At 50.2% G+C, this 20,086-nt stretch overlaps 1 protein-coding gene across 1 annotated transcript in view; it reads left to right on the top strand.

The window, feature by feature from the left end:
* LOC144247624 (uncharacterized) overlaps nucleotides 1–20,086 on the top strand; it is a 1,666,419-nt gene that overhangs the window by 56,253 nt on the left and 1,590,080 nt on the right. Inside the window, exon 3 of the mRNA XM_077788932.1 lies at nucleotides 8,841–9,461. Coding sequence (XP_077645058.1) covers nucleotides 8,841–9,461 — 621 coding nt within the window. The remainder of the gene's footprint in view (nucleotides 1–8,840; nucleotides 9,462–20,086) is intronic.

The following is a 20,086-nucleotide window of genomic DNA, read 5'->3' as shown; positions in this document are numbered from 1 at the left end:
TCAACCCTTTTTCCCCAAAGAAGTTTAATAGTGCTATGGTCCCACACATCCTCCTCCCTAAGTCCGGCTGCCAATAGGTCATCTACGTATTGTAGTAATTTGGTCCCTTTAACGGGCACAAACTCACTTAAGAGTTTTTCAAGGGCTTGTCCAAATAGGTTTGGTGAGTATAGAGAATAGATTTACCACCCTCAAATCTTGCACCAGCCTGTAATTACCATCTGCCTTCTGTACTGCCAAGGTAGGAGTGTAATGTCTTGACATGCACAGTTCCAATGTGCCTTTCTTTCTTAGATCTTCTATTACAGCCTTCAGTCCATTCCTGCCTTTCATGGGAATGCAGTACTGTTTAATCCTGATTGGATCCTCCAGTCTCTGGATCTCAGTGTGAATTGGCTCCATGTTTAACCTCCCCGCCTCTTCCTGAGTGGAGCGTTTAACCTCCCCGCCTCTTCCCAAATCACACTTTGCGATTTATCTCATTTTTGTCCTCAGCGGTTATTTTGTATAAACTTACTGTGAGCTGGGAGTCCTGTGCTATCAGGCTTATCCCCAGAGCTACCATTAGATCCCCCCCCAGCAAATTATAATCTGCTTCTTCTACCAGTACTATGTTCCCCAGATAAAACTTATTTTCTATTTCCACATTTGTTAAAACCGGAACCTTAAAGGGTTCCCCTTTAGCCCCAATGACCACCATTGAATCCTTGCTTTTAGTACATCCAGGTGGCAGTCGCTGAACTGTAGTTCTTTCTGCTCCTGAATTGACCAAAACCACCAATTCTTGTTTTTGGGGTCTAATTTTTAATTTTATCAAGGGCTCTCCAGGTGTTCTGGACCCCAAATTATAAAGCCCCTGACACCTCTAATCCTCCTGGAAGATCTGTTCATCCTTCATTCTCTTCTTACAGTCTCTTTTGAAGTGCCCTTTCTGTTGACAGTAAAAGCACTCAGGGCTGCTAACCTGTTTGTTTATGCCTTTCTTCTGAGAGGGGTTAGGTTTTCCCTGGGGCTGTTGTGTTTGTGCCAGCTTTCCGGGATTTTGTATCTGCTCCTGTTTTTGCACTTCCCTTATTGTGCCACCAGTATCCTTGCCTGTGCTTTTTATTTTTCATCATTCCTTCTCATGTAAGCCTTCTGTGTCTCCCTTAGCAATTCTTGGAGGCTTTTCTCTTGACAAGTTTCTCTTTTTTCTAGCTTTTTCCATATGTCCTCCCATGATTTAGCAACAAATTGTGTTTTAAACAGAATACCCCTGACAGGTGAATTAGGGTCGGTGCCCGAATACATTTGGAGGCTCTTTCTCAGCCTCTCCAGCCATTTGGTGGGTATTTCATCCCTCCCCTGGCATTCCCCCAATGCTTTACTAATGTTCTGTCCCTTTGGTACCATCCCCCAAATTCCCTGTATTACCATGTTCCTTAGCCCTATCATTTTAGACTGATCCTCCTCCGCCTGGGTGTTCTATGATGGCCTCTGTTCAGGCTTTCTCTCGTGCCACTCCCTCCCTGGGGATTCCTGTGTTCTCAATCATTTATTGCAGCCTGCCGTATCATGTCCCGTTCCTCGGCGTTGAATAACGACCTTAGAATGGCGCAGATGTCATCATATGAATAGATGATGTTCCCCAAAAATTCATCCAGCCTCTCTGCCACCCCTAGAGGATTATCCATTAATTTCCGCATTTCCTTGCTGAAAGCTCTTACATCTCCCATATTGATCGGCACATTTACGTACCCAATGACTCCGGGAGCGGTTGGTACTTCCCTTAGAGGGTAAAGACTGGGTCTGTCCCCTTCCTCCTCACTATCATCATGGTTTTCTCTCCGTGTCTTGCACCGTGTTCTGCTAGCTGGAGGATAAGCAGTTTTCCCAGGGGGAGGTGTGTGCCCGGGATCGTCTGCCTGTTGTGGTGCAGGTGGGGCTGGGAGGGACCTGATGGGTCCGGCAGCACCGGAGCCGAGGGCTGTGTGTTACACGGCGGTGCCTGTGCCTGTGCAGGCTGAGGCGGGTGCCCCGCTGGTGCAGGCACAGGGGCCTGAGCCTGGGGAGGAGAATTCAGGTACAGGGGTGGAAGATTGTCCAAGGGCTCTGTCTTGGTTTGAGAAGGCAGGAGTCTGTGAAGGAAGGCAAAAGCCTCTTGTGAAATGGAAAAGGTAAACTCCCTCTCTCCGAATTACCACAATTTCAAAAAAAGCTCTTAGGTAAAGATATGGGAATGGGAATAACAGTACCTTATTAGGAGAAAAATTAAATAAAAATAATAACAATAAAAATGTAATTAGTACAAACAAAACTAGTGATAGAGTCAGAAACCTAACACCCTGAGGAGTTAGGGTGTTGGCAGTAGTCTAGATAAATGGTGGCTGTTTTTCCTGGAGTGGCAGATGAAATGCTGCTGGATTGGTGATCTCTAGAAGGGTGGAGTTTTCTTTGGAGGTCTGGTAGTAGTTGGGCTTGGTCTTCCTCTGGGAATCCAGCAGAGAAAAGAGCTGCTTTTCTGGGAATCTAGCTAATAGCTGCTCAGTGTCCCAAAAAGTGCTGATTTTATACAGGTAGGGGTGCTTGGCTCCTCCTTCTGGGTGGAGCATCTCACAATGGGATGATGTAACTTTACTGGTCATGCAGTGAGTCTATCGATGGTCCATGAACTGAAGATATCTCCCCAGAGGGAGACATTTGTTCTTGGAAGAGATAAGAAAACTGCCCAACCTCCAACAGATGGCAGATAGGATACATGCTTCTATTACAAGCCAGGACAATTATTACGGAAAATTATTCTCATAGTGTAATCTTGTCTCTGAAACTGCAGGGAAAAAAAATTTCCAACAATATCTTTAGTGCTAGAGAGTCAAGGCATTCCTTGGTTCTGGCAAAGATGTGCAACAGAAATCATTTCATTCACACATAGGCCGGCTGTGCAGAGAAAATTATCCCATGACATGTGAGTTTTACTAGATTTTCCTAAATTTATACAGTCTGAACTAATCTAAATCCATTGGTTTAATGTTCATTGCTTCCAAGTTGTGTAGTTTTTAGTATTTGGTTTCCTACTGGACCCAGATTTCTTTGCCTCTGATGTTAATTAGGTTCGAACTCCTGGATTTCCTTCTCAGCCTTTTGCAGACCAGGTGCCTCTAACTCTGCCGGGGGCAGTGTCTGGGGTAGGTGTTGGTTGCTGTTTGCTGCTGGGCACTGATGTTTTGTGGGTGTCTTTTGGGGTATTCCCAGTGGGTTGAGATGTTAAACTCATCTCCACGGAGTGGTGTAACATCCCTTAACAAAACCTTTAACATTTCTTTCCCCAAGGCCAAGGCAAAGCAAGCCTGAGTAGAGAAATAATTTTTTTTTTTAATGAAACTTGCTACATTTTCCACCAACCCAGCTAATGCAGTGTGAGTGTAAGTGAGTGGAACTGTCCCGGTGTGTCCCCAGCAGCTGTGGCAGTGCAGGCCCAGCGAGCACTGAAGCTGCAGCAGTGGCAGCAAGGGCTGGCCCCGGTGGCTGGAGCTGCCCAGGGAGGGTGGCCAGGCCGAGGATTTCAGCAGAGGATGTGTGGGCAGGCCCAGGGCCTTGCCCCGCTGTGGAGCCCTGGCTGCTGCTGCGCTGCCTTCAGTGCAGGCTCAGGGGGGCCTCCCATCCTCCTGCTGCAGGCGGGAAGTGCAAATCTCCGGGGCTGCAGAGACCTGGAGCCCAGGCTGAGGGGTCCCCCCGTGTTCAGCTGTGCTGGCGGCTGTTTCTGGCCTCGGGGCCCCTTGGCATGGCCCACGCCACTTGGCCACCAGTGGTGCTGCTTTGCACTCCTTAGGCAGAGCCCATGTCCTGCTTGGATGTTGGCAGCAGCAAAGTGCCAAGGCAGGCTCTGTGCCAGCCCAGCTTGCTGGGAGAGAGATTGCACCAGAGACAGGATTCTGGCCACAGACTGCTTTAAATGTGCATCCCTTATCTCCACCCTGCACTAGGTGGAGAATTCCCAGGGTAAGGAATTCCTGAGATCAATTGCAAGGGGAAATAATTGAATATCTGCCCTAGGTCTGACTCTTCTTCTTGCCCAAGCCAATGGCAAAAGCCGTCCCCATGGCATCTTGGTTTCTATCCCCAGCTTCCAAAGGTGTTTCTTTCTTTCCCCATTCATTCTTTGTACCCAGCCTGAGCTCTGGGGGTGCCAGGGGTTCTGGAGGTCCCATTGTGTTCCTAAAGCTCCCATAGCCCCCTGGAGGATCGTTCCTGGAGAATGAGTTCTGCTCTCTGAGTCTGTTTCTTCCACAATCCCTTTTCTTGAAATTATGTCTTTTAGAAATACCTTAATAAGTGATCCAGTGGTTGCTGAGCAATCAGAATTGCTTTTGCCCCCCTGTTAGGTGAGATGGTGTCACCAGAAGATATTGAAGCCTTCCTGCTCAGGGCATTTCAGTGCCAGGCTCTTACAAGCACACACAGCTGTGCCGGTTGAGCTGACCATGGGGGTAACCTGTGCTTTGTCTGATTCCCTTTCCTCAATAACAGCGTGTCTTGGAACTCTTTTCCCTTCTGCTGCCCTTGAAGAGCCATCCACCAAGACATTTTCTGCCTCAGGCCAGGCAATGTCTCCTGAATCTCCCCCAGGCTGGGTCTGGAGCTGTGTCACTTGAATGCAGTGCTGGGTTTCTTCCCAGCCCCTCTGTGGGCTGTTCAAACAGGAGGCTGGGTTAAACCCTTCCCCTGTCCTCAGTTCTGAATCCTCCTGTGCCACTGAACAAGTTTCACACTGTAATAACCGAGCACTCCTCATCCATTGTGAGGTTCTTTTGGTTATCAAAGCTTGAACTTGATGGCAGACTGGAACAGTTGGAGATCCTGTTGTCATCAGGTTTTGAGCCTCGGTTCTGTTGAAGCTGTGGCTGCACAATTTTGCAGCCAATGAGGCCACTCTGGCCACTGGGTGAAATATTTTGGCCCAAGGATTCCTTTGGCATGGCCCTGTTGAACATTCACCTACAATTCCAATTTCTTTTCTGAGTCTGGAAGAGCCCCAGCTGAGGCATCAATATTTTTGGTTCTTCATTTTCCCAAGTTTTGCTCACTTTCTCCTGTCCATACCACAGCATGGAGGCTGTGTGGGATTAAAAAGTCCTACAATGTTCTGGCTGGAACAGAGAATCCTCAATCCAGGCTGTGTACTTCCCTATTAATCTTTCGAATTGTCTCAGCTCGTTTTTGGTGCTGGGAAATGTTACTTCTGAGATTGCCCAGACCCTCTCTGGGTCAATCCACCAGGAATCTTCAGTCCCACTATTTCTCAAATGTTTAACCTTTTTCTCCAGCATTTGCACTTCTTTTTCAGATACTCAAAAGGTATTTTTTAGATAGCAAATTGAGCTATTTCACAGGGGCTTAGTCTGCCACTTCTCCTTGTCCTCCTCATTGGAGCCATCCGATTCCCTGACTGGCAGGATAGGAGTGCTGTAGGGAGACATCCCTGGCTCCAAGAGCCCTGCCTTTAGCAGGGGCTCCATACCAGGCTGAGCCCTTCCTTCCCTCCCCTGGAACAGGGTGTTGCTTTTAGCCCTCACTTGTCCTGGTTGCTTCCGAGTAACTTGGAGAGGCTCCACATCAAATTTTCCCCCTGGGGCTGCCCACACCTCTGGGTTCCCTTCAGCACAGGCCTTGCCTGACATTTGACACAAAGGTACAGCAGCAATAGCCTCTGTATCACCTTTTACAATATTACAATACCACCATCAAATTCCTTCCTGGTTCATAAAAATGACAGTAGGAAGAGAAATAAATTAGTTTATTTCAAACCTATTCTCTTCAGCTCCTAATAGTGATTGAACAAATGACACCAGCTCAGCTTTCCCATTTATTCCCTTAATAATTAAACATACCTTTACAATTTTCCCCCCTTAGGTGTAAGATTCAGAGTGGATGGAGAGGCCCCTGTGTCCATCAGGAGAGGCCTCCTCTGGATGCAGACCCAGCCTGAATGTTCTGCAGGGCTCCAGTGTGGTGGGTCCCCGGTGGGATGGGAGCTCAGAGAGCCCTGACAATCCATGTCCATGCAGGGGTGGACTTGCTCCTGCTGAGGGTGCTGCTGTCTGTGCTTGCAGTGTCCTTGTGGGCTGCAGCTGGAGCCCTGACTCCTTCCCAGGGGCTGTTTGGGTGGGCTCTGCCCTGGCCAGGAGGGCAATGCCTCTGCCAGGTGCTTGTGGCCGACCCCGTCATGCCCTGGGTGCTGGGGCCCCCTTGGGCCCTGGGGTTGATCCCTCAGGGGCTGTAGGAACTCTGCCATGGCCTTTGGTTTCAGCTTGGCCTTTTGCTCATCCCTTCTTGCTTCAGCTGCTGTGCCTTTGTGCCCAAGTGCTGCAGGGCTTCTTGTGCCACTCCTGCAGCCCCGGTCACTGCCTGTGGGTGCTCATCCTCTGAGAGCTGCTGAGCTTTCTGCAAAACCTTTCCTTTCTGCAGGGACCCAAAGCAAATCCTGAACAGCAAATCCTGATCCTTCCATGTGCACTCTGCATTTCCCAGCTGTTCCTTTGTGTTTCCCCCTGCCCAGCCCGTGTGGCAGAGCCGGTGCCTGTCCTGCCGCAGTGTCCAAAGGCGGCCCCCCCGGCGGGCAGGGCCGGCAGCTCCCCGGGGCCGGGCAGCGGCCGGGGCGTCCCGCAGCCTCCTGGGGGCCGGGGGCCACTGCCGGCCCTGCCCGGGGCTGGTGGGGTCAGGCAGCGCCCGGCGCTGAGCCCCGGCTGCCCCACAGCCCCGGCCCGGCCCCGCAGCTCCCCACAGGCCCCAGCCCGTGCTCCCGGTGCCGCACCTCTGCGCCCGGTGCTGCCGCTGCCAGCGCAGAGAAACCCCTGCCATCCTGACCTCCTGCTTTTCCTTCTGGGAAAGTGGGAATTCAAAATATTAGCTGGCAAATTGTGAGGTTAAGACTTTGTGGAAAAACATCCCAATCCAGAGTATTTTTCTCTTCCTCCTCTTTGCTATAATCCTTTTTCTTACCACATAGATTCCTCCTGCTGCTTCTTGCCTGAACCATATTTTTGCACACTCCCCTTCACCTGATTCGTTCAAAGCACACCAACACCATCCATCCCCTGTTGTCCAAATCCCTTCTCCACTTCCTCAGTATTCTCCCAAGGGACCCTTCAGAGACATTTTGGGATCATCATCCCTTTGGCCAGGACCCCTCCCTGGCTTTCCCTTTTCTCCCCTCCATGGGTGCCCTTCCATGTTCACTCCCCGAAGATCCCAGGGCACTCACTGATGAGATTTTCAGTGCTCTCTCCCTGCTGACTCTTCACAGACCCCCTGATGTGTCACTCGTCTGTCTCCTGGTCACTCCCGGGTCCCCAGTCAATCCCCGGTGCTGCCGCCAGCCAAGGGAGCCGATCACCCAAAGTGGGTGAGGCACCTTCAGCTGCACTCCCTGCCCGCCGCCACGGACCGTGGAAGGAATTCCGGATGGGCCCCAGGGTGTGTGGAAAAATTGACATCAGCAGAGGATTCTGTCCACAAAGCAGACAGAGGAGTCCTGTAGAAGTAATTTCATTTCAAAAATGGGAAAGGCCATTGGACATTCCCGAATGGATATCTCCAATTGTTGGAGCACACAGCCTCCTTTTCATCCTAATTCTCCTGGCCACATCTCCCTCTGCTTTCCTCATTGGCTGAAGCACTTGAGAGGTACAGACTTCCCAATCCACCTTCTATATACCCCCTTCATATGCGCCCCACTTCTATGTGGTAAACGATATTCATGGCTCTGTTAAGGCTTTTTTATGTTTCTGGAAGTTCATGAATAGAGTAGGACCTTGTCTGAGGAGCAGCCCCAGGGCTCGGGCCGAGCTCAGCCAATCAGAGCCCGCGGCGCTGATGACTCACCAGTTGCCAGGCAGACTCGCAGCTCCCCGCGTTCCCCCCCTGGACCCACCTGCGCCCCCCCTCGGCCCCATGGCCCCGCGAGGGGAATTTGGGGAGGTGGGAGTGGGGCAGCGCCAAGGCCGGGCCCCCCCGCGCTGTCCTGGCGGGAGCGGCTGCAGTGGGGACCGAGTGCGGGCGGGAGCGGCCGAGAGCCCAGCGCTGCCCCAGCCCGACCTGCCCCAGCTCCATCCCTGCCCCTGCGCTGGGATGCTGTGGGTGTGGGGGGAAGAGGGAGCCGGCAGTGGGTGCTGGGCCTGGGGGCAGGAAGAGAAGGGAAGGAGAAGCAGGCTTGAGGAATAAAATGGTCAAACGATGTAGGTGGCAGGAGAGAGTGGGATTGTGCAGGAGAAGGAGGAATAGCAGGAGGAAGAGGAGTGTGAGGAAGCAGAGCGACACAAGAGGAGGAGGAGGAGGAGCAGAAAGAGGAAGCAGTAGAAGGTTCCACCACTCCTTCTAGTTGCAGTGTCCCCCCAGCCCCAGTAGCATTGCTCCCCCCACATGCAGCAGGTGACTATGGAGATGGATCCACGATCTTCACGGGGTGAATCATGGTGTTTCTGAGCTTGATCTGTGTCTTGAAGTTTGTGGGATTTTTGTGCTGAAACTTGGTGTTTTGGATGTTCTTACAGACACAAGATTCCCAATGACTTCCTGAGATGAACTTGGGCAAGGAGTAACCTCCAGTCCAAGCTGCTCCCCTCTTTTTTTTCCCCAAACCAGGATTTACCATTGCCAGGGCGTGGCTGAATGGAGGTGGAGGAAAAGCCCCGGAGATGCTGCAGGAGGAGGAGCTGCAAACCCAGCCCAGGGAGCTGCGGGGAGGAAAGAGCTCCCCTGAGCCAGGAAGGCGGGCGGAGATCCAGGCGGAGCTCGGAGCTGGTGGAGAAGCCTCATGGCAGGGAGAAGCCCCACAAGTGCTTGGAATGTTGGAAGGGTTTCAGCTGGAGATCCAACCTGATCGAGCACCAGAGGATCCACACTGGGGAGAGGCCCTACGAGTGTGGAGAGTGTGGGAAGAGGTTTCAGACCAGATCCCATCTCCTCAGACATGAGCGGAGTCACACAGAGGAGAGGCCCTACTGCTGCCCCGACTGTGGGAAGGGCTTCAAGCACAACTCCAGCCTCACTGAGCACCAGTACATCCACACCGGGGAGAGGCCCTACGAGTGTGGGAAGTGTGGGAAGGGCTTCATAGACAGGTCTGGCCTGATCAAGCACGAGGTGATCCACACTGGGGAACGGCCCTATGAGTGCTTGGAATGTGGGAAGAGCTTTGGGAGGAGCTCACACCTGCGAGCACACCAGTGCATCCACACTGGGGAAAGGCCCTACGAGTGTCCCCAGTGTGGGAAGAGGTTTCAGACCAGCTCCAGTGTCCTCCTACATGAGCGGAGTCACACAGAGGAGAGGCCCTACCGCTGCCCCGACTGCGGGAAGGGCTTCAAGCAAAACTCCCACCTCACCATGCACCGGCGCATCCACACCGGGGAGAGGCCCTACGAGTGTGGGAAGTGTGGGAAGAGTTTCTCCAGGAGCTTTCACTTGACCCAGCACCAACGGAGGCACCACTAAGGGAAGCCCTGTGAGTGCCCCACGTGAGGGAAGAGCTTGGAGTGAGGGAAGAAAGTGAGGGAAGAGCTTGGAGTGCTGCTGCAGCTCCATCCCCCATGGGAGGATCCGGGCTGGATGATCCCCTGTGACCCCCGTTGGGCAGAGCCCTGGTGCCCCCGTATGGGGAATAAAACAGAGAGTAAAGCAATGGAGCTGATAAAGGGGCCCGATATCTGAGGCCTGACTGAGCAGAAACTGTGGGAGACACAGACACAGTTTAAGTCTCCCTGAGCAAGAAGTGGCCAGGCAACATGGTGTGAGACTTTGTGATAAGATAAATGTTCCCAGGTTACTGGATGTCACCAAGAATGTGTATCCAATGGGAAATTGTTACCAAAAACAGAGCCATGTATAAGCACCATACAAGTAAATCCCTGTATAAACACTTGGTACACTTAATAAAATTGGCTTTGTTCTAAACTCGGATGTCCCCGTCTCTCCATGGTGGATAACCCTGTTATGGGTGATCCCCGTTGGGTGGGGGAAGGTGCTGGAGGGATTTCTTTCCCTTCTCCTGGTGCTGCCGTGGTTTGGTTGGTAATAAATTCCCTCCCTGTGCCCAGGCCGGGTCTGTTGTCCCCGTGCCGGTGCTCGGGGCGGGATCTCTCCCGTTCCTTCTCTGCACTGCCGGGCCTCTCCTCAGCCAATGAGAGAACGCGGTGGAGAAGAGTCAGCCAATGAGAGCGAGCGGGGCTGATGACTCACCAGTTGCCGGGCAGACCCGCAGCAGGCAGTGTTCCCCACCTGGACCCGCCCTCCCTGCCCAGGGCCGGCCCCGCCGTGGGGTCCCCCCAAGTCCCTCCCCAGTGCCCCCATGAACTGGGCTGGGTTTAACTGGGAAGCTTTACTGGGAACACTGGGAGCAGGGGGCAGGGTCAGAGTGACAGCAGGGCTGGGGGACACAGGACCCCCCAAAAATCAGCGTGGGGATGGAGTGGGGGGTCCCAGCCGGGCCAGGAGCCACGGGGAGGGGCTGCGGCCGCCGGCGGCTCAGGAACTCTGTGGGCAGAGAACGGGGGGTGACATCCGGCTCGGGGCCTCGGGTGGAGCATTCACACTCCAGGGGAGGGGGGACACGACCCCCCGGGACCCCCCAGACTCTCTTGCACAGGTAGAACCCGATTCCCAGTGCCAGGAAGACGAAGCCCAACTTGGGAGTCTCCCCTCCTGTCCCTCTCAGGATCCCACAGCCTCCTTCCAGCCGACCCCTCTGCCCCAGGACCCCGAAAACCTCTCCCAGTCCCTTCCCAGCCTCACCAGTATTCACCCAGACCCCTCCCAGTCTCTTCCCAGCACAACCAACCTCATCCCAATCTCTGCTTTTCCATCCCCAATCTCCATCCAACTCCTTCAGGCTCACTCTTTTCCTTCCACTTAAACCTAGCGCCCCCAAACTCCCTGCCAGTGCCCACCAGGACCCCCAGAACCCCCTCCCATCCTCTCAAGTATCCTTCAAACACCTTCTTAGCCCTTCCAAACCCACAACCTCCCCTCCCAGTTTAAACCAGATTCTCTCCAACTCCCTCCCAGTTGCTCCCAGCACATCCCAGTGGCTCTCACAGCACCCCCAATTCCTCTCCTGTACCCAAGTGCCAGCTCCGGGGGTGCTCCAGGCTGACGTGCTCCACCTGACAGGTGGAGGTGACCCTGGCCCGGGTTGGGGTTTCCAGCAGCACCAGGAGCTGGTGGGTCCAGTCCCCGTTGGGGAGCACGTCGGTGGCCACCACAGAGAGCTCCTGCTGGCCCTGGAACCACCTCAGCTGGATGGGAGCAGGCGGCCGGGGCCGGGCCGGGAGCTCGAGGCCAGCAGAGAGATGGACACGCTGGGGGGCACTGGGAGAGAGTGGGTGTAATAAATAAAATGGTCTTTGTTCATCAGAATGAGTGTTAAAGGAGATAATTTGAACTGAGTAGGGAATGCAACTAGCATAGAAGACTGTGTAACTAATTATATACAAGTTGACTTTTAGGCCAAGGACAATCTGCAAGGAAGATGAGGAGCCTTCATTCCTATGACCACCAAGGGCAGAAAAAAAGACCCCCAGCAACCAATTGCACCGGTGCAGAGTGCATCGAGAGAACATACGTCAACTGGAAATAAAAAGGGACTATAAAACCAAAAAGGTCAAAGGGGGAAGGTGCTCCGTGGCAGAGCAGAGGCTCCCTGGCCACCCTGCGCTGTTCTTTTGCTTAATACCGCTTGCTTAATAAATTCTTGTTAATTGATTTATCTGTAATTAGCCTCCCCAGTTGAATTTGTCCATAACAAATTTGGTGCCGTGACTCGGATAAGGGCGACCGGGTGGGAATTCCTAATCAGGGAGGCGCCCCGCTGCCTCTGCAGCGGCCCTGGTGCAGGCTTTTCCTTCCCAGACCCTTACCGACAAACCCAAATTCGGTATTGAGCACAAGGGATACCGGTAACCCCGTAATCTTTGTGCACGAAGCCGGGCGAAGACGCAGGACAGCGTGAGTATAAAAGTGGGGATCTGCTGGGTTGGGCTGGGATCCCAGGACATAACGCGTGAGACGTCCTTGTAGGACGAGGCACGGGCAGAGCTCTGAGTAGTGCGGTTTGCAGAGCCCGCGAGGGGCTGGGCACCAACAGGGGCCGCGAGTGTGTGTGTGCCTGAAGGTGTCCTGGGAGATGGGACAGAGGAAAAGCAAGCCCTCTGCTTCCATGGGGACGGGGACCCCGGTAACGCTTCCCCAGATCCCTCCTGACAGTCCTTTAGGTCTAATGATAAAATCTTGGGATGAATATCCTTCAAGGAAAGGGAAGGATAGGGCAAAAATGATACATTATTGTATAAAAGTATGAGGAGGAAAACAAATCTGTAGTGATAATTTGTTTTGGCCAGTGGTTGGAAACTTCAAGGTCTGGATTTACCAGGCATTAAACATTTATGTAAACTCTAGAGAACCTTTTGATATGGAAGAGAGCAAGTATGCTGCTCTCTGGATAGTGGGGGAAACAGGAGCAAAACCTTTTGCCTTAAGCACCCAGGGAGGGAAAAAGAAAAATAAAAAGCCTGAGGAAGTTCCAACTGCACCCCTTCTACCATACATACCTCCTCCTCCTCCACCCCCACCAGCACCACCCGAAGTCTACACCGATTTAGATCAAGGGGGAGATTTTGATAACCAAGAGGTAGAAATCCCAGAGCCGGTCCCTGAGGAAAATCACTGTGTTACTCGTAGTCTAACAAGGGGGGAAAGAGAAAGGGAAGGGCAAGCTCTATATCCATGAAGGGAAGTAGCTTTGGGAATGATCCCTAACCCCAGTGCTGGTCAGCAGGGACAACCAACCCAAATTCTGGGAATAGGTTATGTGGAGGTACCTCTCAGGAGATGTGAGGGAGTTCAAGAAAGAAATGGGAGCATATGGGCCAAATCTTAAAGGAATTTTCTGACCCTGTAGCCTGGGACATCCCATGTGAACAAATTCAGAATCCAGCTGAGGTGGCAAAGTACCTGAAAGATAAATGCCATGATAAGTCTAAGGAGAAAAACATTGCAGCAAGCTGGGCCCTGGCATGTGCTTATCACACCCTGCTAGATACTGTAGGGCAGCAGACAGAGGAATGGGGGCAGGGAGATAAATCAGCAGCGATCCCAGTCACTCAGGCTGCAGCCAACAGCCCCGGCTGGAAGCCAGCAGCTAAACCAGACTGTGAGCCTAAGCCAGCAGCTAAACCAGACTGTGAGCCTGAGCCAGCAGGTAAACCAGACAGTGAGCCTAAGCCAGCAGCTAAACCAGACTGTGAGCCTAAGCCAGCAGCTAAACCAGACTGTGAGCCTGAGCCAGCAGCTAAACCAGACTGTGAGCCTTAACCAGTGGCTGTTGCTATGAGCACAATAGGCCAGTGATGCCTCAGGCCATCAGGGCAGAGATGCCACCTACAAGTGGGTACGAGACCGAGGGGTGGCTCTAACCATGGACAGTATTTCTCAGGTGATCCATGACTGTGAGACCTGTGCTGCCATCAAACAGGCCAAGAGGGTGAAGCCCCTGTGGTATGGTGGGCGGGGGTCCAAGTACAAGTATGGGGAGGCCTGGCAGATTGACCACATCACACTGCCCCAGACACGCCAAGGCAAGCGCTACGTGCTGACCATGGTGGAAGCCACCACAGGATGGTTGGAAAGCTACCCTGTGTCTCATGCCACAGCCCGTAACACCATCCTGGGCCTTGAAAAGCAGGTCCTGTGGAGGCATGGTACCCCTGAGAGGATTGAGTCAGACCATGGGACTCATTTCAAGAACAGCCTTATCAACACCTGGGCTAGGGAACATGGCATTGAGTGGGTGTACCACATCCCAAACCATGCACCAGCTGCAGGCAGAGTGGAGAGGCACAATGGACTGTTAAAAACCACCTTAAAAGCATTGGGTGGGGGATCTTTCAAAAACTGGGAGCAACATTTAGCAAAGGCCACCTGGTTAGTTAACAGCCGAGGTTCCACCAATTGAGCAGGTCCTGCCCAGTCTGAGCCCCTGAATATCGTAGATGGAGATAAAGTCCCAGTGGCACATGCCAGAGGTTTGTTAGGGAAATCAGTGTGGATCAATTCTGCCTCGAATACAGACAAACCCATTTGTGGGATTGTCTTTGCTCAGGGACCAGGTTGTACATGGTGGATAATGCAGAGAGATGGAGCAACATGATGTGTACCTCAGGGGGATCTGATTGTGGGGTGAGACTCATGGCAAATATCACTGTTTGCTGGATGGTGCTGCCAGTGTCTGTACACAAAAACACACAGACATGAGACAGAAGAAAATGTGTGTCAAAGGTTTGAGCAAGTGAAATAGAAGGAAATGTGTAAGTGTCAAAGGTTTGAGTAAATGAAAGAAGTTTTTACTTGATGAAGTTTATACATGATGTTGAAGATATGGAGATAAGAGGTGGAATGTCCGAGGGTGATGTTATGGTGTTTGTATCTCCAATCGTGGGTTCTGTTCATGTTTGATATTCTGTTCTGTGCTCTCAGAACTGACTCTGAAAGTGAAGGTTTGTTTTGCCTTGTTATCAGCCGGCTCACCTCCCCCCATGGTCTGCTGTCTAGAAGAGGCCAGTGCTGGCTGGCTTGCTTTGCTTTCCTTGGTGGCTTTTGCTTGCTTTGCTTTGCTTTTTTTGCTTGCTTTTGCTTTTGCCTTTGCTTTTTAAATTAGTTTAGCTGAGCAGTCCAATTCTTTCCCTGGACTGTTTCTTTTCCCTTTCCCTTTCCTGAATACCATCCAGCCTGCTCTGGACTGGGACCCTCTAAACACCAAGGAGCACCGGGAGCCTGCGCTCTGTGATCTGCAGCAGCCATCCCCAGTGCCCAGAGCAATCCCCAGCGCCCAGACCCGGGCAACTACTCCCAGGAGAGACTTCCTGGATTTGTCATCTCTTCAGAGTGGTGAAAGAGTTTTGTTGTCATCTGGTGTTGTTCATTTTTTTAGTGCTGGGAAGGGTTTTGTTTGTTAAATAAACAGGTTCTTTTCCACTTCTCTCAGAGAAAATTCTTCCCAAATCAGGGGTGTTGGGAGGGGCCGTGGGGGTTTGTTTTCTGGGGGCTCCTTCCAGAGTTTTTTCTCCCAAATTTGCCCTAAACTAGGACAAATATTTTGCTGCCCATTTCGTGGCTGGAGAGAGTGAAAAGAAAAACCCTGTTCTAATAATATTTTGGTTCCAATTACTTTGTGTTAGTATTGAGCAGTTACTGGCTATGTTGTTTGAATTCATAGTGTCTTTTAGAGTGGAGGCCTGTATGTGTTTCTGGTCCCTAGGGTTTTTTTGAGATCTTAATCCCTCTATGGTCCCTAGGTTTATTTTCTTATTCAGGAATAGCTCCGGTATTGTCCCTAATATGTAGTTTTTGTAGTAGAAGGGCACTGACCAGAATATCCATCGGGCTGGGCTTGGGTGTAATGGCTTTCAGGGGTTTATGAAGGTGCTGAAGTCTGTTCCAGGAATGCATGGCTCATGGTCATGCTTGTGCAGCCAGTTTGTTAGAGGGGAAGCGGGGGATGAGGCTTTTCAGCCGTTGCTTTCCTTCTTCTCCTCTGAATCTCTTAGCTCCCTATTAGAGAATGTTCCGTTTCCCCAACTGTTAAAGAGACCATCTTTAATGTGTTTAATCTGGTAAGCTTTCTCTCTACAGTCTGCAGTCTCTCTAGAATGAGGGCTGAGATTTCTAGAGGGGCTGAAGAGACCCCTGACCCAGGAGTAGACCCAGGTGTGAGAAATCGTGAGTGGTGTGGGAAATGGGGGGCGCGGGAATTGGCACATAGACCATTTTCCCACATTCAAATAGATTTTACTGATTTGCCTAAAGTAGGAAGGTATAAACACTTATTGATGATAATAGATCACTTGACTCACTTTGTAGAGGCATTCCCTACCTCCAGGGCAACTACACAAACAGTAGTAAAAATACTATTACAAGAGATAATCCCCCGCTACAGACTAGCAGAAGTACTAGACTCAGACAGAGGGCCACACTTTGCCTCCAAAATAATTAAAGAAGTAGTTACAGCTCTAGGAACAAAGTGGCAATATCATACTCCCTGACATCCACAAAGCTCAGGTAAAGTGGAAAGGGTAAATGGGAAAATTAAGAAACAACTAACTAAATTGATGTATAAAACACAATCATCCTGGGTAAAAATGTTTGCCTTTAGCCTTGTTAAATATAAGAACTCAGCCCAGAACCGATATTGGAATTTCTCCATTTGAAATGCTTTATGGGATGCCTTATGACATGGATTCTCCTACAGATCACCCTGAAATAAGTAATCAACAAATTAACCAATATGTCATGCAACTTATGAAGGCTCGGGAAGGGCTTAGAAGAGCTGGGTTACTAGTGCAACAACCTCATTTAGACCTAGCAATCCACAATATAAATCCAGGTGATAAGGTGTTAATAAGAAACCTAGAAAGAAACCTCACTACCCCCGAACTGGGAAGCCCCCTGTGTTGTTTTACTCACTACAGAAACTACAGTCAGAACCTCTGAGAAGGGATGGACCCATGCGAGCCGAATAAAGGGAGCGATTCCTGCTGCTGCCCAAGAGCCCAGGAGAATAACCAGCCAGCCCGGGGACCTTAAGGTCACATTTAAATGGACTGAATGGACTCAGTAAGAATTGTACGAACCAGCTGGTAGAGTGAGATATTGGACTATGGATATCCTATAACTAATGATTTTAGAGTATATTGTACAAAGAAGGATTGTGATTGTTACCCTTTTGTATGCTATATTGGTAAAATTTGCCAGGAACGGTGGTGGGTCCATAGTTACAGAGGCACTCCTCCTAGGGGTATTTGTAAAGGTGTTATCAGTTAGAAAGAGAACTGACAGAGTCAGTCCTAAGGATTGGAGAAGAGAACGGGACCCTACCAAGGGAATACCAAGAGTGGTGGGAGGTGTTTACTAAGGGGGCTAGACCCGAAAATTGTTGTTTCCACTCCATTGAATCAATTCCCCTAATTGTTCAAATTATCAAAGGGAATTGCTGGAAAACTTTACCTGGGATTCAGTGTGACTCACCACAAGTGAAGGATAAAAGCTGGGAATCATTCAAAAAGAGGCAACAAAAACAGAGTTTGGGTCCTCCTGAAGAATATCCTTGCTCTGAGAAGATGGTGCGCCTCGTGGCCCAGAGCAACCGAGTCGGCGAGCGAGGCAGAGGGATGAGAAGCGGTGGAGGAAAGAGCCCTCAGACTGGGACAATTCAAAGTATTTCAAGAACTGCCTCAAGGATACTGATCTCCCAAGGGTAAAGGTGAGCCAGGCAATAACATGTCAAAACAAACACTGGGAATGGGGAGATAATGATAATCAAACCCTGGGGCAGTTTGGACTCCACCCTTGCTGGCAAATCCTGTGCATATTAGTTATATGTTGTACCTGGCCTGTACAAGGGGACTATGCACACCAGCCAGTTTTCCCCAGCAGCAGCTGCAGGCAGTGACCCTAATTAAAAGGTAGGGATGGTGTTTCCTGGTTATAGAGGAACTGGTAGGGGTTGGTTGGACTCTGACCGAAATAGACCAAGGGAAAGTTGTTAAGCATAATGCCACCACTGTAGCTCCCATTTTTTTGTTACTAATGAGGACTTGGTAAACTCTATGTGGAGATGGAGTAAACCTGAACTCCGGGCTACCTATTGGTGTCCTAGTTCCAATCCTGGGGGGCGATATTGAAATTATCCTGGGGAATATCTGTGAGTATTAGGGCTGTAAAGCCATAGCAACCGCCTTGGCTGTCACCCATCCAGATAAATTTTTAAAGGTCTCATGGTACCCTGAGAGGTGCAAAATTCCAGAGTATGGCACTCAAGGATAAATTCTGTATAAGGGAGATTGCAGGTTATTGTTGCTACTAAGTTTAACTTTCAAACCTTGCATTTTTAATAAAATCATAGGCATTATAAAAGGAAGACTAGAGGCAGCTCATCTAATGCTTATTAGAGATGGGTACAAAGCATTGCCCAGAGATTCAAAAGCAGATAAAATCCTGGTCTTAAGCTACCAAAAGTTAAAGTGTTTTAATGAACAAATTGGTAAAGAGAAAAAGGAGGGATTGTAATAAATAAAAAGGTCTTTGTTCATCAAACGAGCATTGAAGGAGATAAGAATTTGAACGGAGGAGGGAATCTCAAGATGTGGGAGGAGAAGGAGAAAGGGGGGGAAACAGCAAGTATTCTGCTTAAGAATTGTGCAGATGTAACTAGCATAGAAGACTGTGTAACTAATTATATACAAGTTAACTTTTAGGCCAAGGACCATCCGCAAGGAAGATGAGGAGCCTTCATTCTTATGATCACCAAGGGCATAAAAAAAGACCCCCAGCAACCAATTGCACCGGTGAAGAGTACATCGAGAGAAAACACGTCAACCAGAAAAAAAAAAAGGGACTATAAAAACAAAAAGGTCAAAGGGGGAAGGTGCACCGTGGCAGAGCAGACACTCCCCGGCCACCCAGCGCTGTTCTTTTGCTTAATTCTGCTTGCTTAATAAATTCATGTTAATTGATTTATCTATAATTAGCCTCCCCAATTGAATTTGTCCATAACAACCCTGACTAGAGAAATGAAAAAAAATTAAAGTTGGTATATTATCCAACACACATGTGCAGAGCAAGCCCCCAGCTGCTGAGTCTCAGGAGAAGGCTGAGGGAAATGCACCCACTACGACCCCTCTGTGACTCACTTGGCACCTGGTGCAGAAGTTTGGATGCCTGCAGGGGTTTCTTGACTCCTCTGGGTGTGTTCTTCCTTCCCTCTGGGAGGGCCTTAATGGAAATTAGTTCCATTTCTCCTGCAGACCAGAGTGGCAGGGAGTCACTGCAGGCTGGTGATACTCTGATACAAGGAAACGGGTGTGCATACAAACCAGGCTGTGAAAAGCCAGTGTCCATAAGGGAGCCAGAGGAGCCCTGCATCTTTATTTGAATAAAGGGAGAGTCCATGGGGTCATCTGCTGCTGGGGTTTTCTCTCTCAAAGTTTTGGAGGACACAGCTTCCTTCTAAACTCCTGGCCACATGCTGCCCTCTTCCTTTCCCCACTGGCTGGGGTACCAGGCCAGGGGACTGCAGGGACCTTTGTACCCTCTTTTCCTTTTGCAAGGTATTAGTTCTGGTCTCCATCCAAACTGTAATAGATAGAGAATAAGATGATTGGCTCTCACAATTAAGGGATGAATATTGTGTGTATCTTAAGAGAAGCTTTATTGATGTAGAGTTATGTTATTGTGATTTGTTGTTTAGATGTTCTCTGTTCTCCCCACAGTCCCCTTCCCCCCCACTCCCTATTGTTCCCACCTGGAACAGGTGGGCTTTCTAGGACAGGTAGAAAGAAGGCATGTGTGGTATTCACATATCCTTTGAACAGTGAGAGACACAGACTTTCCCAGGAAAATCCTGGGGAAGGCTGTGAGAAAGCTCAGAGAAAGAAAAACAATTATCTTCATTTGCTGCATCTGTTGTTTGGCACATGTGGAATGGAGATTGTTTACCAAAGAGGGGTTTCTTCATTGGACTCTGGTGATGGTGTTTTGATTTAATTTGACCAACTGGAGCCACTCTGTGTTGGACTGTCTCTAAGGGTCATGGGTTTTTCTTCAGGATAGCAGTAGTATAGTTTTTAGTATAGTGTAATATAGGACAGCTTAATAAATCTTTTGTTCAGCCTTCTGCAAACATAGAGTCAATGCACGTCATTCCCTGAGGTGGAGGTCCACCACAATAGGTGTCGACATATACCCCTTGCATGGGAGAGTTAGGAAAGGAAATGCTTGTTGCTGGGGGAACACGACGTGACAACACCTGACCTTCAAATGCAGCTACAAGAAATAAATTCTACCAATAAAGGGCAAAGAAGGGTTGACTGAGAGACTTTGGGAGGGGCCAGGGTGGCTGATGCACCCTCCAGGAATGTGAAAGGTGAAGCATCAATCTTGAATATGAGGCAGCCACCTGGCAGGCAGCCATGGGGCAGGGGCACTTCCCAGGCCTGTTCTTCCTTATTTATCCTTCTCTTATGTTTTTGTAAATGTTTAATAAACATTTTAAAATTTTTAA

The sequence above is a fragment of the Lonchura striata genome, chromosome 29, assembly GCF_046129695.1.
Source record: "Lonchura striata isolate bLonStr1 chromosome 29, bLonStr1.mat, whole genome shotgun sequence".
NCBI classification, from domain to species: Eukaryota; Metazoa; Chordata; class Aves; order Passeriformes; family Estrildidae; genus Lonchura; species Lonchura striata.
The sequence above is the reverse complement of the archived record's forward strand: the minus strand, read 5'-3'. Positions and strand labels throughout refer to the sequence as shown.